The following is a 15,577-nucleotide window of genomic DNA, read 5'->3' on the forward strand; positions in this document are numbered from 1 at the left end:
CCGGTTTGTTGGAGGTTGAGACTCACAGGGCAGAAATAAAGCCCAACCCCTTTGAGAGGCTCTCAGCAAAGGTTGCCACCATCAAGAAGGCTTCTCCCATGGGATGTAGCACACTGCCCTGAGTCAGAAAGATGTTTATCTCGTGATCCAAGGAGATCAATTCCAACGCACCTCTGAAGGAGGCCGGGAACCTCTGGTCTTGGCAAGGTTTTATGGCAACCTCCAAGAGCCATCTTAGTGGCCAACGAGTGTCTAGTCCCATTGCTGTGATTGGTAGACTTGTCATAAACTGATAACTGCATCTTAAACCACAGCATCGTGCTCTCCAGCCAGGCGCAATGGGTTTTGCCGAACTCCTAGAACATGTTGGCAGCATGGGACGCTTCCAGGTCATCCACGTGGTCTTGTTGTCCCTCCCCATTTTCATGATGGCCAGTCACATGATCCTGCAGAACTTCACTGCAGGTACCCCAGGCCACCACTGCTTGGTCCACCACCCCAATGGCACTTCTGGGAACCAAAGCCTGGAAGCAGAGGATCTCCTCAAGGTCTCCATCCCCATGGATGAGAAAGGGCAGCCCGAGCAATGTCGCCGCTTCATCCACCACCAGGGGCAGTTCCTGAATGCCACCATAGCGAACTGGACCGAGATGGACACGGAGACATGCAAGGATGGGTGGGTGTACGACAAGACGGTCTTCCCAAGCACCATCGTCACTGAGGTGAGGACCAGCGTTGCTCAGGGCCAGGCTGCTGAGTTGGTGGGTGTTGTTCTAAGTCAGGGGTGAGCAGTGTTTTCTCCATGCAAGGGCCACGCTTCCATAGAGGCGATCCCTTTGGGGCCACATGGTGGTAATGGGCAAGGCCACCGAAAGAGGTGGGGCCAGATTCAGAAGTGGGAGGGGCTACCAGGCTGCAGCTCATTTGGTAGAGCATGAGATTCTTAATCTCAAGGTTGTGGGTTCGATTCCCACCTTGGGCATTGCAGGAGATTACACTAGATAACTCTTGTGGTTAGGGCTGGGAGATATATCGCTATATCATCCAAAACCAATTTGAAGTGATATCGGCTTCATAATTTTTGACCTGGCAGTTCATCGCATATCATGATATGTTTGTGTGCCGTGCAAAAATCACAGTGTGGGAGAAACTGTGAAGTTTTCTCGATTCCTGCAGCCCCTGTTATCTCTGCTGGCTAAGATCTCCCTGTCTCCTGCAGGGGGCAGAGAGTCACAAGGGCAGGTGCTGGCGAAAAGCACAAGTCATGAAAAACCATGAAGCCAGCCAATGCCTCTCCTTAGCTCCATGCTTACTTCAGACATCGTGATCTATTGGTATATCACGATGTTTAGCTGGTGATATCTCACAATGCTGAAAACCAGATATCGCCCAGCCTTGCTTGTGGTCCCTTCCAACTCTACAATTCTAGGATTCTATCCCCTCTTCTCTTTTCCTGCCATCCTGCTCTTTCTGTGGCCCCCTCTTCTGTCCTTCCCTTTCTGATGTCCTCTTTGTATCTTCCTCCCCATCCAGCAGGATGCCCCGAGAGGGACAGATCATGCTTGTCATATTTCCAATCGTCCACAGAGAGGGCTTTTGGCACTTAAGATTCAGGACAGACAAAAGAAAGTCCTTCTTCACGCAGTGCATAGTTGGAACTATGGAATCCGCCCGCCCCCCACAAGAATTGGTGATGGCCACCAACTTGGATGGATTGAAAAGAGGTTTAGATGAATTCACGGAGGTAACGTCTATCAGGGGCTACCAGCCATGATGGCTATGCTCTGCCTCCATGCTCAGAGGTGGTATGCTTCTCCTGGATAGCTCAGTTGGTAGAGCATCTGATTCTTAATCTCAGGGTCATGGGTTTGAGCCCCACATTGGGCAAAAGACTCCTGCATTCCAGGGGTTTGGACGAGATGACACTCGTGGTTCCTTCCAACTCTACAATGCTATTATTCTACCAGTTGCTGGAAACTGCAGGAGCAGAGCGTGTTGCTGTTGCTCTCAGGGCTTCCCAGAGGCAGCTAGTTAGCCACTGTGAGAACTGGATTAGATGGGACCCCTTTGGCCTGATCCAGAAGCTCAAGCTCCTATTGTGCCCTTACGTTCTTAGATCAAGGGCTGCAGGAATTTAGGCAGGTTGCCTGTTCCTTTACTAAGCACAGCAAGAGGCATTTTGAGGTCAGGGCTTGTGCGTATTGTGGACTGCTGAAGTTTGCATCACACACCAGCACAAAGCAGGGTCCTGGGTAGGTGCAGAATTTAGCTTTCTTGAGATCTCAATTGGCAGGCATATGTCTACCCGCTACGCCTGTGGCAGGCAAGCTAGAAGAACCTCATGTTGTGTAGTCACAAGCCTAAGGAGAACCCTACTGGATCGGAGCAGGCTTCAGAAGGAAATAATAATAATAATAATAATAATAATAATATATTTATACCCCACCATCTGGCTGGGTTTCCCCAGCCACTCTGGGAGGCTTCCAGCACAGCATGAGGACAAAAGCCCTTCCCTCTTTGAATGAATGAATTTATTATTTCAGTCACAGACCAGTTCCAGCCCACATACAATATCAAGGAAGTCATAAAACACAATAGGGATACATTTGAATAGGTATAACAGGGATGATACAGATATAGCAACAGTTAAAACATATATAAATTAAAACTTGGTCATTAACATATAACCTAAAATTATCATTTAAAACCTTAATCATTATGATAGCACGGCTTGTTCCCTAAGTTTTATGGCAATCACACAGAATTTGGGTACCCTTAACGTGATCTCAGGATCCTTGTCCTCTACCAGGGATTTTAGACATTGAAGTTCAGATTCATTTGGATATTTTTGCATAGCAAAATACTGAGCATATATCCCTGTAGAAATGGCAGCATAACAAAGCATGAGAGACAGTTTCTACCTATATCAAGCTACAGGGGCAGACTCGTTTCCACGTATGATTTACCCTCACATCTGCCCTGCAATAAGGCAGATGGCAGCACATTGAATCTAGCGAGGGTAAATGACCGTCTGTATTTAGGCATTTGTAATTTTGACAAATAATTTGCTGGGGTAAATACCCTTCCCTCTTGCTGATCCCTCCCTGCACATTTGGTAATTACTGGTGGACACCTCTTGTTCGTGGGGGCTCCATTTAGCTTCCCTATGAACATAGAACCATAGAGTTGGAAAGGACCTTGAGGGCCATCTAGTCCAACCCCCTGCAATGCAGGAATTGCAGCTAAAGAATCTCTGAGAGATGGCCACCCAACCTCTGCTTAAAAACCTTCCAAGGAAGCCCACCACCTCCCGAGGGTGTCTGTTCCTCTGTCAAACTGCTCTTATTGTCAGAAAGCTCCTCCTGATGTTGAGTCGGAATCTCCTTTCTTGTAACTTGAATCCATTGGTTCAGATCCTTACCCTCCAGAGCAGGAGAAAACAAGTTTGCTCCATCTTCCCTAGTTCAGTGTTGTTGATAGAGGCCACAACATCAGAGCGTCAAAGGAGCACACTAGATCAATTGAAAGACACATCTAGTCCGGCATCTTTCTTCTCACGGTGGCCAATCAGACTCCTGGAGGAAGCCCAGAAGCAGGGCTTGAAGTCACTAGCCTTTGTGGTCTACCTAAGGAGGGAAGAGCTTCAACACCACCCAGTCTTTTCTGAATCATTTTGTTTTCTCTTCTCTGCCGCCCCCTCCCGCCCTGTTGCAGTGGGACCTGGTGTGCTCTGCGCGAGCTTTGAAGCAGATGGCTCAGTCCCTCTACATGGCTGGCGTGCTGGTGGGAGGAATTGTCTATGGAGGCCTCTCAGACAGGTGAGGAGATCCAGCACGCTGTTTGTTTTCATTCATTTATGTTATTTCAATGGTTATCCCACCTTCCTTCCAACATGGAAGCCAAGGCGAAGTGTTTAAGTTTCCCAGGTGTTCGTCCAAGCAAACACACCAGATCCAGACCAGCTCAGCTTCAGCAGAGTGATGACCTGATGTGCTCTTAGGCCATATTCTGGGTCTACTGGAATTCTCTAGAGACTCTGAGATGCTGAGAAATGTCTATGGAGCATGTACAAAGTGCTGTTCTACAATTGACAGAGCAGCCTTAGCTTGCTTGTTAACAACATACTTTAGAGGCGACTGCAGTAGTACGCAGAGAGAGTATATAACTTGTTTAAATGACTATAAATAAATGCCTTCACAGAGCTACACTAGTATTGCATTGAAGATATGCCTGCTATTTGTTTTATTTTGTTTTTATGGTGTTTAATTGGCTTTATATTATGCATTTCTCTCTCTTTTTGCACTTCTAGGGTATCATAAGGTTGTATCCAATGTTAGTGCTCCTCAGAGTAGACTCACAGAAATTAAAGGGCATGACTAATGTAGGGCTGTTACTTTGAATGGGCCTACTCTGAGTAGGTACAGCCTCTGATGTTTAGTGGTCTCAACATTTTGTAAAATCATCATCATTATCATCACATCATTAAATTTTGCACACATCTGAAATGTGACAGCATTTTCAAAGCCAGCTTTTAGAATTTCAGCCACTGTTGGTGATGGTTTTAGAAACTCACCTGTGAAAGATGCTTAAATTGCAGGATTCCATACTGCTTTTGATGCCGGCTAGAAATTGTTTTTGCTTAGACAACCCTACCTAGATAGCATAAAGTTGACATATATTTTAACATTTATCAAATTTTATTTGATAATGTGTTTTTTAAACTGTTTTTTTAAAGTTAACTTGTTTTAAACTCTGAATTTTATTGATAATGTTAATGTATATTTTATTTATTGCATACAAATCCCATTTTTCACACACACCACACACACACAATTTAAGGGCTCTGTGGAAGGACACATGCATTCCATGCTGAAGCTCCCAAGTTTGATGCTGAGCACCCATAGTTCAAGGAAAATATAGGAAGCCATTGGTCCATCTAGCTCAGTACTGTATACACTGACAGGCAGCAACTGTCCTCATATCATGGGATTTGCCTGAGTTCCCAGAGAACCAGGATAGCTACTGCCAACCAGAGCAGACAACACCAGGCTAGACAGAGAAGCAGCCTGTCCTGCTATGAGGGAGCTCAGAGGTGGAGCATTTGCTCTGCATGTGCCCAGTTCTGAGGGAGCTTGAGGCCACAGGCGAAATCAAGGCAAAGGCAGCACCTTGGACAGCACCAGGCACAATGTCCTCCAGCCGCAGATACAGAAGACTGTTGGGTTTTCTTTGGAGGGTGTGCTCTGTGAGATGTAACTGACACAATAGCAACACATTAGCGGTGACTGTCCACACATCAGCTTTAAAATTTTGCTGATTAATTTATAACACATCAAAACCAATTTAATATTAATTTAATGTATCCCCCCAAAAAAAAACTGGTTTCCCAGTCTCTCAGATATATTCCAATTCATCCCCTTTTACATGCTGCACAGATTTGTCTCTAATTAATAACAATTTCTCTTTTTTTGCAAATTCCTCGTCCTTCGTCTGTCCCTTTACCACCTTCCCCAATAGTTGCCACACCGTTGCTGTCTGGAGGCGAACTTTTACGCTATAGCACAAAAAAGCAGGACAAAAAAATAAAATGGAGTGTTTGTGGTATGAGATGGCTGGCATGTATGCCTGAACTCTGATAACGACTCCTTGCTTGCCTAGAGAAACATGTGTGTGCATGTGAGCCTATAAGTACCAAGGTCAACTGTGCATCCATCATTGCTCCCGGTTTTGCCTCTGGTCACACACACCAAATGACATGTTGCCCCTGGATGGTTGCCTTGGGGAAAAGGTGGCCCTCCAGTCAAAAAAGGGCTAGACAGACATTTGAAGCCTTTGAAGCTGTCTAAGGGACCTTCCAGGGACACAGGTGGCGCTGTGGGTTAAACCACAGAGCCTAGGGCTTGCCGATCAGAAGGTCGGGTTCGAATCCCCGCAACGGGGTGAGCTCCCGTTGCTCGGTCCCTGCTCCTGCCAACCTAGCAGTTTGAAAGCACACAGTGCAAGTAGATAAATAGGTACTGCTTTGGTGGAGAGGTAAACGGCGTTTCCGTGCGCTGCTCTGGTTCACCAGATTCGGCTTAATCATGCTGGCCACATGACCCGGAAGCTGTATGCCGGCCCCCTTGGCCAATAAAGTGAGATGAGCGCTGCAACCCCAGAGTCATCCACGACTGGTCAGGGGCCCCTTTACCTTTAAGGGACCTTCCAATGTCCCTGTCAGGAGTTGCTTCTCAAAAGTCTCTCTCTTTCTTTCTCTCTTCTCCCTTCCTCTGCTACCTCGCAGGTTTGGACGACGGCTGATTCTCATCTGGTCCTGCCTGCAACTGGCAGTCACAGGGACGGCATCCGCCTTCTCCCCCACCTTCAGTGCCTACTGCGCCCTTCGCTTCCTGACAGGGATGGCCTACTCTGGCACTGTCCTCAATATCTTCTCTCTGTGTGAGTTGGATCCCCCTCCCCTTCCTGTTTACACTCACTCCTCACTTTAAGCCAGAAATGTGGCCCTTCAGTTCTCTCTGCCTGGCCCTCAGGACTCTCCCCAGGCTATGCTCCTCACTGATCCTGCCTGCCCCCCACCCTCTGTAAGTGTTTTGGCCTGTCTGGAACATGTCCTCGAACTCTGATAAGGCTTCTTGCTTGCCTGGATAGAGAGGGGTGTGAGCGAGCAAATCACGTGTGTAGAAACTAGGCTGCTGTAGAAAGGTAATATTTGCCTTTTCCTGGCTGTGTCTGCTTTTGCTTCTGGCCCCACTCACCACTGGCATGTGGGCCCCAGGAGGTTATTATTTATCATTTCTATTTATTAAATTTGAGGGACGCAGGTGGCGCTGTGGGTAAAAGTCTCAGCGCCTAGGGCTTGCCGATCGAAAGGTCGGCGGTTCGAATCCCCGCGGCAGGGTGCGCTCCCGTCGTTCGGTCCCAGCGCCTGCCAACCTAGCAGTTTGAAAGCACCCCCGGGTGCAAGTAGATAAATAGGGACCGCTTACTAGCAGGAAGGTAAACGGCGTTCCGTGTGCTGCGCTGGCTCGCCAGATGCAGCTTTGTCACGCTGGCCACGTGACCCGGAAGTGTCTCCGGACAGCGCTGGCCCCCGGCCTCTTGAGTGAGATGGGCGCACAACCCCAGAGTCTGTCAAGACTGGCCCATATGGGCAGGGGTACCTTTACCTTTACTATTTATTAAATTTATATACCGCCCTTTGTCAAAAGATCTCAGGGCAGTTCACAGAATAGGAAAGGTTGCCCGGAAGGAAATGCGTACCTGTCAACTGCCCTAGAAAAACCGGGACATCCTGGGGGGTTTTCCTGTGAGAGCATGGCAGCCATTTTATTATGTGAGCCGCCCTGAGACCTCCAGGTATAGGGTGGTATATAAATTCAAAGAAGAAGAAGAAGAAGAAGAAGAAGAAGAAGAAGAAGAAGAAGAAGAAGAAGAAGAAGAAGAAGAAGAAGAAGAAGAAGAACCTTGCTCTCTTGTGATTGTGAGCCAAGATCTCACCCCAAAAAAGCATATATATTTTTCATCACATGACCCAGAAGATGGTGTCCAGATTTTGGCCACGTCGTATTGGAGGGTATGGAAACGTGATCCTCATGCCAAAAAGTGGGGTGGGGGACTGACTCAGGATAAATGAGTGTGGCTGGAGAGGTAATAGTCTGAGGTGAGTCCCGAGGGCTAGGTAGAGCGGCCTGGAGGGCCACATTTGGCCCCCGGGGACTGAGATTCTCTTCCCTTGAGGTACATGAAGTGAATAGCAACACCACAATCCAGTAAGGTGTTACCTGGAGGGGGCGGACTGCCCCCCCCAGCTTCCGTTTCTCTCCCTGCTCCCCCCCGCCAGGTGTGGAATGGACGCCCACAAGAACCCGGCCCTTGCTGTCAACCTACAACGGCTTGGCCTACACGATTGGACAGATGATCCTGGCAGGGTTGGCCTACCTCATCCCAGAATGGCGCTGGCTGCAGCTGACTGTCTCCTTGCCCTATTTCATCTTCTTCATCTACTCCTGGTAATGTCTTTGTGTAGTTGTGGTTTTAGGGTGGAGAGGGGAAGGAGCAAACCAGTCAAGTTGGGTTCCTCTCAGTTTCTCATTGTCCTCCCCACCTCCCAGTCTTTAGTTCACATCCGTCTGCAATCTCTACAATAAAGATTCCACAGCATGTTAGTGTGAATTTCTCCTGACATAGGCAAAATTATATACAAATACACCTATCTTGATTAAAAAAACAAGCAACCATGCACAGATTCTTCTTAGCTCTTTATTCGGGTACCTGAGAGAGAGAACTCTCTGACCCTATGAGAGCCAGAGAGTCCTCTGCCAACACGCAGAATTCAAAAGATTTTTAATGCATAGTCCCATCGTATGAAATATAAGGTTTGCTTCCTCAAAATGAAGCAGAAGGTACAAGGAAAAGTTTTCAAAAATAAACCATCTATATGGCAGCACTTTCCTGTTCTGGCAGTTTGTGGTCACAGGTGGAAGCAGGAATTTCACACTTTTTTTATGTTGCTAGCTGTCAGCTTCATTCTTCTTCTCATTTTTGAACTAGAGCAGAGTCCATATCTCCAATCTTACTGATTTCTCTGATACCTAAAAGGCACATTTTCCCATAGCCACGACGCCTCGCCTAAATGTCCCTCAGCCTGGAGGGGCCTTTGTTGACTCTGGAATGCGTACCTCATCTTTATATTCCTTACTTCACTGTCTTGCACCCAACCCAACAGGTGGTTTTCTGAATCAGCCCGCTGGCTGGTGTTGGCTGGCAAGCCAGAGGAGGCTGTGAAGGAGCTGAAGAGGGCAGCCAGGATGAACGGGAAGCCTGAAGCCAGCGACAAGCTAAATGTCGAGGTGAAATTGGGAGGACACACACACCAACTAACTTGTTCATGTATTACATTTGTAGCCGACCTTTCCTCTAAGGAAACCAAGGCTGTGTACACAATTCTCTCCAAAATTCTATCCCCACAATAACCTTGAGTGGTAGACCAGTCTGAGATAAGGATGGGGAAGAAATTTGGCTGGGTTTGCAGTTTGATTGGAACTGACCTGATTTGCACTGTTTGCAAATAAATTTCCCATTAAATAATGTTGTTTTGCATGCTATTTTACTAATATGTGCATTTCTATGGACACCTTATGCTTTTTTTGTACAAATTACTCGCCGGAGAAGCAAATTGAAATATTTGGAGGTGTGAAATTCAAAGGAAGGCAATGTTTTTGCTCACATATTGTTTCAGAAAATGTGAATTAGGTATATTTGCCTTTAAATGAGAAGGGAATCAAATGTAAGTGTCCTTAATCTGCAAAATAGATTTGGCTAACAGAATTCTTATTGCAGGCAAAGAGAGGAAATGGCCATCTATTTCATTCTGGCAAGAGAGATTCAAGAGCCCATAGTGGTTTCTGTCTTCTTGCTATACCTTCAAACCTTCCAGCTTTGATACTTATAAAAACTGGGAGTGGGGAGAAGCAAAACCTCAGTTCCCCCTCCAGATATTTCCTGCTTGTGCCCAGTAACCAGAGAATTGGTTTTTTCTCTCCCTGCCAGCTCTTGAGATCCAACATGAAGGAAGAAATGGCGTCCCTGAAATCCAGCTATACCATTGTGGACTTGGTGCGGACTCCAACCATGCGCAGGATCTCTTGCTGCCTCTGCTTTGTGTGGTGAGTTCTGACAGGAGAGATGTCCATGGGCCGTGCAATTTCACAATTAGTGGAGCCTGCCTTTGCTATGCAGTTTCTAGTAGTGTAAAACTACACTGAAAGGCTCTAGTCCTCATTGTTATGGGCAAATCATGAAATTACATTGAATGCTTGGCAGTGGCAGGGGTAGAATTCTCAAAACCTGCACCCACCCACTGTCAGTACCACGAAATGTGGTTGTTAGTTAACAGTTGCAGATATAGGCAAAGTGGGACTTGAAAGAAAATGCTGGAGGGTGGAGCATTCTTGGCTCATCATTCCAGCTAGCCATGTCCTTCTGTAGGTTACCAGAGTGGTAGCCAAAATTTCACCCTCCAAGTGTTGTTAGACTCCAGCTCCCATCAGGCTTCTAGCTAGCATAGCCAACGACAACAAGGTTCATTAGGATGAGGATGGTGATTATGAATTCTTAAATTTGTATACCACCCTATAACCGCAGGTCTCAGGCCGGTTACAACATAAAATTTCAATATAAAAACACAAAATACAGAACAAAAACAACCAAATAACACCCCCCACACATTTTAAAAGAGCATTGGATGTCAATCAGTCAAAGGCCTGGTTAAAGAGGAATGTTTTTGCCAGGCACCTAACGGTGTATAATGAAGGCACCAGCTGAACCTTCCTGGGGGAGCATTCCACAAACCGGGAGCCACTGCAGAAAAGGCCTGTTCTTGTGTTGCCACTCCCAGATCTCTCATGGAGGAGGCACACAAAGAAGGGCCTCAGAAGATGATCTCAGGTTCCGGGCAGGTTCATATGGAGAGAGGCAGCCCTTGAGGTATTGCAGTCCTGAGCCATTTGACGTAGGGTTGGACAAAATGACCCTTGAGTTCCCTTCCAACTCTCTCGTTCTTCCACCCCCAGGTTCTCCACCAGTTTTGCCTATTATGGGCTGGTCATGGACCTCCAGCACTTCGGCGTCAACATCTACTTGATCCAGCTGGTTTTTGGGGCGGTTGACTTCCCAGCCAAGTTTATCTCAGTCCTCACCATCAGTTACATTGGGCGCCGGTTCACCCAAGCTGCCACACTCGTCCTTGCAGGGCTGACCATCCTGGCTAACATCTTTGTTCCACAAGGTCAGAGAGGAGGAGGTTCTTCTTCTGCCTAGAAGTGTGGGTGGTGCTAAGAATTATCTGAGCACACCACATCAAGCCAATTGGCAATGGATGGTGTGGAATGGAGAAGTGCTGTGTTATCCTGGAGATGGAACAACGGGGGTCTCTTCTGGGCTTGAGGTTGCACATTGTGTGCATCTTCAGGACCTTAGGCAGTTCCCCGTGGAGAAGGGTAGATTTAGAACAGATACAGAAAAGTCATCGAGGTAACCCAGCATGTAGCTCCAGGAGGCTCTGGAGCCAATTGAAGGCTGATGTTAGGGGTTAGGGAGCCTATTCACCCAGAAGGCCACATTATTCTCTGGGCAGCATTCCAGGGGCCACATTTGCAGAGCCAGAGACAAAAGTGGGCCAGAAGCAACAGGAAGCTACCTTATACCAAGTCAGATCATTACTCCATCTATGTCAACACTGACTACACTGAGCAGCAGTGGCTCTTCAAGATTTCAACCTTTCCCAGTCCTACCTGGGGATGCCATTAGGGACTGAACCTGGGTACCTTCTAGATGCAAGGCAGATGCTCTACCACTGGGCTACAGCCCCAAAGTGGAGGCAGAGCAACAGATCTGACCCTTACCATTTCACAATAGGTGGCATTCCAGCCACACAGAAGCTGGGAGTTTCCACATATACACACATCTAACAACCAGGTAAGCAGGAGACATTAGGTGGTAGGCAACTCATTCTTCACCCAGAGTAGGCCCATGAATTTCACTGAGTCTGCTCTGCATAAAAATTAGTTGACGACCACCCATGATCCCAGTTCCAGGGCATAGAGAGGACTGGAAGGCCTCATTCAGCCTGCACAACGGAGGCCTGTAGCTCCATGCCAGAGTGCAGACAGTCTCAGGTTCAATCCTTCACATCTCCACATAGGTCCAGGGAAGACCTCACGAAGAGCTGCTGCCTCCCAGCGTAGCTTCTGTCAGTCACAGAGAAGAGCGTGAGGCTTCATTCCAGGAAATGGGCCAGTGGAGAACCCTTAGTGTATCACCAAGCTTTCCCTTCCTTTCCCCCAGATATGCCCACCACACGGGCTGCCTTGGCCGTCTTCGGGAAGGGGTGTTTGGCTGCCGCATTCAACTGCATCTATTTGTACACTGGAGAACTTTATCCAACGGTGCTCCGGTAAGTGAGGAGAATAGGGGTGTGAGAGAGACACATCTTCTAAGGAGTTTGCGAAGAATAGATTGGCCTCAAAAAGCAGGGGACACCTGTGGCCTGGGGGTGTGGCCCTTTCACATCCCTTACTCACCTCCTCCTCTTCAGTGCTACCCTTTTCCTCCAGGGGTGGGGAAGCTTTTTCAGACCAGGGGCCACATTCCCTTCTGGAAAATCTTCTTCTGACCTTGGGCCAGTCACACTTCTCTGAAGTCTCTCAGCCCCACTCACCTCACAGAGTGTTTGTTGTGGGGGAGGAAGGGAAAGGAGAATGTTAGCCGCTTTGAGACTCCTGAAGGGGAGTAAAAGGCGGGATATCAAATCCAAACTCTTCTTTCTTCTTCTTCTGGGGGCCACATGCCAGTAGTGGATGGAGCCAGAGGTAAAAGTGGGCAGAGCAATGAATGTTATTCCCCCCCCACTTGCATGGTAGGTAAACTTCTACACACACAACCTTCTCTGCCAGGCAAGCCAGGGGCATTAACAGAGTCCAAGGACACATTCCAGCCAGGCACTCAGGATGTGAAGCCAGGCCAGAGAGGGGTGTGGTCTGGGGAGATGGTCACAATTAGCCTCTGGGGCAGAAGCCCCCCACCCTTGCACTAAACTAGAATGGGAGATTTTGAGGTGCAAGAGCTCACTGTAGCCAAACACTTCACAAGAGTCCACAAATTCTGTCTGCTATTATTATGCACACACCAAACAGCAGCAGGAGACACCCAATTTGTTAGGATCAGTGATGGCCGCAATCCTATGCATAGTTTTGCAGGTGCAAGCTCCCCTAACCTCAATGGTGCTTTCTTCTGATTGCATGCTTTGAAATACAAGGAGCTTTCACAAAAGAGCCACAACCAGCTCAAGTGCGACCTTTAGCTTTTAAGTAGAAATGCAAGTACCGGTAATCTTGCAGAGAAGCACCGCCATTTCAACTGCTAGCATGAAGCAGGAACCCTATCAAAGAAAAGGGCAGCCAGCCTCCGTTTGGTTACTTGCTTCATTTGCTGACTTCCTCTATGGCTAAACCGTCATAAGCAAACTTGGAAGCTTCATCATCACTGCGTTCAGGCAGATGATAACATCACACCTGCTCTGAAGGTTAAAAAAAGGCCGACAACTACCCCCTGTTGAAGGGGAGGGAGGACTGAGCCTTTATTCTGCTGTGTACCTTGAAGGGTGTGGGTTTTCCAGTTCCTGCTACAGGGAGTGAGGCTGCCTCCTTTGCGGATGCTGGATGGGTCCACTAAGCTGTGTGGATACTTTTGCTTCTTGACTTGCAGGCAGACTGGCATGGGTCTAGGCAACACCTTGTCTCGCTTGGGTGGCATCTCAGCCCCCCTGGTGAAGATATCCGGTGAGTACCTCCCTTACCTGCCGCACCTGATCTACGGTACTGCCCCCGTGGTGTCTGGGATCGCTGCCATCTTCCTGCCGGAAACCCGCAATGCCTCGCTGCCAGAAACAATTGAGCAAGTTGAGAACAGGTGAGCGTTGAAGCCGTGAGGACACTTCCCATCATTCCTCATAGGAGGATGGGAAGCTGCCTTATCTTCTTCTTTGGCGATCACTCATAGCTGAGTAAGATTGTCTTCCATGAACATGGTCTTAATGGTGTGTCCATAGGTGACTTTGGAGGCCAATTCGGGACCCACACATACTTCCACAGTGGGGACATAGGTTTCTGGGTGGGAGTTGATCATGGTGAGGGTTTGCTAAACATGCCTTCCTCTTAGCACATTTCTCCCTTTCGTGCTGAGTTCAAGCATCTTCAAAGTCCACGGCACCTTTGGTAAAGGCTGTTCTCCAGCTGGAGCGCTCACAGGCCAGTGTTTCCCAATTGTCTGTGTTTATACTACATTTTTTAAGATTTGCCTTGAGAGAGTCTTTAAACCTCTTGTGTTGACCATCAGCACTATGCTTTCCATTTTTAAGTTCGGAATAGAGTAGTTGCTTTGGAAGACAATAATCAGGCATCTGAACAACATGACCAGTCCAACGAAGTTGATGTTGAAGAATTGCTTCGATACTGGTGATGTTTGCCTCTTCCAGCACACTGGTATTAATTCTCCTGTCTTTCCAAGTGATATGTAAAAATTTTTGGAGACACCATTGATGAAATCTTTCAAGGAGTTGGAGATGGTGTTTATAAGTGGCCCATGTTTCACAAGCATACAGTTAGGTTGGTAGTACAATAACTTTGTATACAAGCATTTTGGTTTTCCAAAGGGGTGCATGGGTTGCCAGTTGTGAAATACATTGGCATTATTTTCAGCCCTCTTACCCCACTAGATGCTCTACCACTGAGCTGTGGACCTTACACACACACACAGCACCCCCTACTTATGCGAACAGGAGAAACAAATGGGTTTGCCCCATTTGATCTACAAAGTGCCGTCAGTTGCACAGGCATACATTATATCAGTATTGGGGGGAGTAGCAAACTGTATTTCATGGACCTTCTGTCTTGTTCAGATCTCAGGCCCAGAAGGACCCAAAGCAGCAACAGCAAATGGAGGCCCTTCTCGACGCCACCAAGCCTGAAACCACAAAGGATGCTGTTTAAGGAGAGGAGAGAATGGCTTGTGGACTGCTTTGGGGGATGTTCAGTTCTTGCTGCTTGAGGTTAATCTTACCCTTTGGAAAAAGGCTGGCATGCTCCGTGCTCTGTGTTCAGAAAGGCAGACTGGATGGCATCACTCAAGGGGGCAAAAAAAACTGGACTTCCTGTAATGGGTGGACTTGATGGTATTTCGACTCTGATGCTGTTTTGCTTGCATTCTTGACCTGCTTTCCTCCAGGCTGATGAAACTTCATTTCTAAAATGTGAGGTGGAATATAGGAAGCTGCTTCTTACCAAGCCAGATCCTACTAGGTCAGTATTGTCTACACCAGCCTTTGCCAAACTGGACACCTCCAGATGTTTGGGACTCCAACTCCCATCAGCACAGCCAATGACCAGGGGCAATGGGTGATTCAGAGTCCAAAACATCGGGGGGGGGGGGACACGACCCAGGCTGGTGAAGGCTGACCTACGCTGAAGAACAGCAGAGCTACGGGGCAGGACTTCCTCCCACCCTCAGCCTTAACAGGAGATGCCGAAGAGAGCTAGAAGAGGAAATGAATATTGTTTGCCTTTTAATGAGGTGGTGGCTGAAGTGTATTCAGTGGCCAGGGAAATGCAAAGTGTGGGACGAACAGATGATTTACTGGAAGACATATAACTGCCATGCGAGCAAATCGGGATGAATGCAGGACCTTGTATAACCTCCCTGCGGACAAATAATAACGAATGTGCAATAAAGATATGAAATAATCTAAGCTCTGCTTAAGCTTTGTGCAGGCAAGTCGGGATGAAACCTGAATAAACATATTGTCTGAAGGAACCCCATTGTCCAGTCTTTTTTAAAAAACAACAACAAAACCCAACACAATTTTTATTGGTTTTACCAAGCTGTACATCTAAGGGTGCTTATTTTTTCCTATTGTCTTTCTTCACTGAACATTCGTCCTGTTTTGATTTGCATTCATACGTCTTCCTGTTCATCATTCAGTCCATCCCACATGTTCCAGCACATTTCCCCATTGCTTTCCTCA

The 15,577-nt window shown here is 47.5% G+C and overlaps 1 protein-coding gene across 1 annotated transcript; it reads left to right on the forward strand.

Annotated features, from left to right (window-relative positions):
- On the forward strand, positions 1-15,366 carry LOC114587004 (solute carrier family 22 member 6-A-like). Its single transcript, XM_028710886.2, has 10 exons — positions 1-722; positions 3,715-3,818; positions 6,284-6,438; positions 7,841-8,009; positions 8,726-8,849; positions 9,550-9,665; positions 10,572-10,786; positions 11,845-11,953; positions 13,264-13,467; positions 14,456-15,366. The coding sequence occupies exons 1-10, from the start codon at positions 339-341 to the stop codon at positions 14,544-14,546; spliced, it is 1,671 nt and encodes a 556-aa protein (XP_028566719.2). The 5' UTR covers positions 1-338; the 3' UTR covers positions 14,547-15,366.
- Positions 15,367-15,577: the final 211 nt, after the last annotated feature.

This window comes from Podarcis muralis, chromosome 16 (genome assembly GCF_964188315.1).
Source record: "Podarcis muralis chromosome 16, rPodMur119.hap1.1, whole genome shotgun sequence".
NCBI classification, from domain to species: domain Eukaryota; kingdom Metazoa; phylum Chordata; class Lepidosauria; order Squamata; family Lacertidae; genus Podarcis; species Podarcis muralis.

Bases quoted from the DNA above. Each gene is read 5' to 3' on its own strand.
- LOC114587004 (XM_028710886.2), top strand. From the start codon at position 339: ATGGGTTTTGCCGAACTCCTAGAACATGTTGGCAGCATGGGACGCTTC. The intron at 9,666-10,571 runs GTGAGTTCTGAC...TTCCACCCCCAG, and splicing joins TGCTGCCTCTGCTTTGTGTG to GTTCTCCACCAGTTTTGCCT. The intron at 10,787-11,844 runs GTCAGAGAGGAG...CCTTTCCCCCAG, and splicing joins TAACATCTTTGTTCCACAAG to ATATGCCCACCACACGGGCT.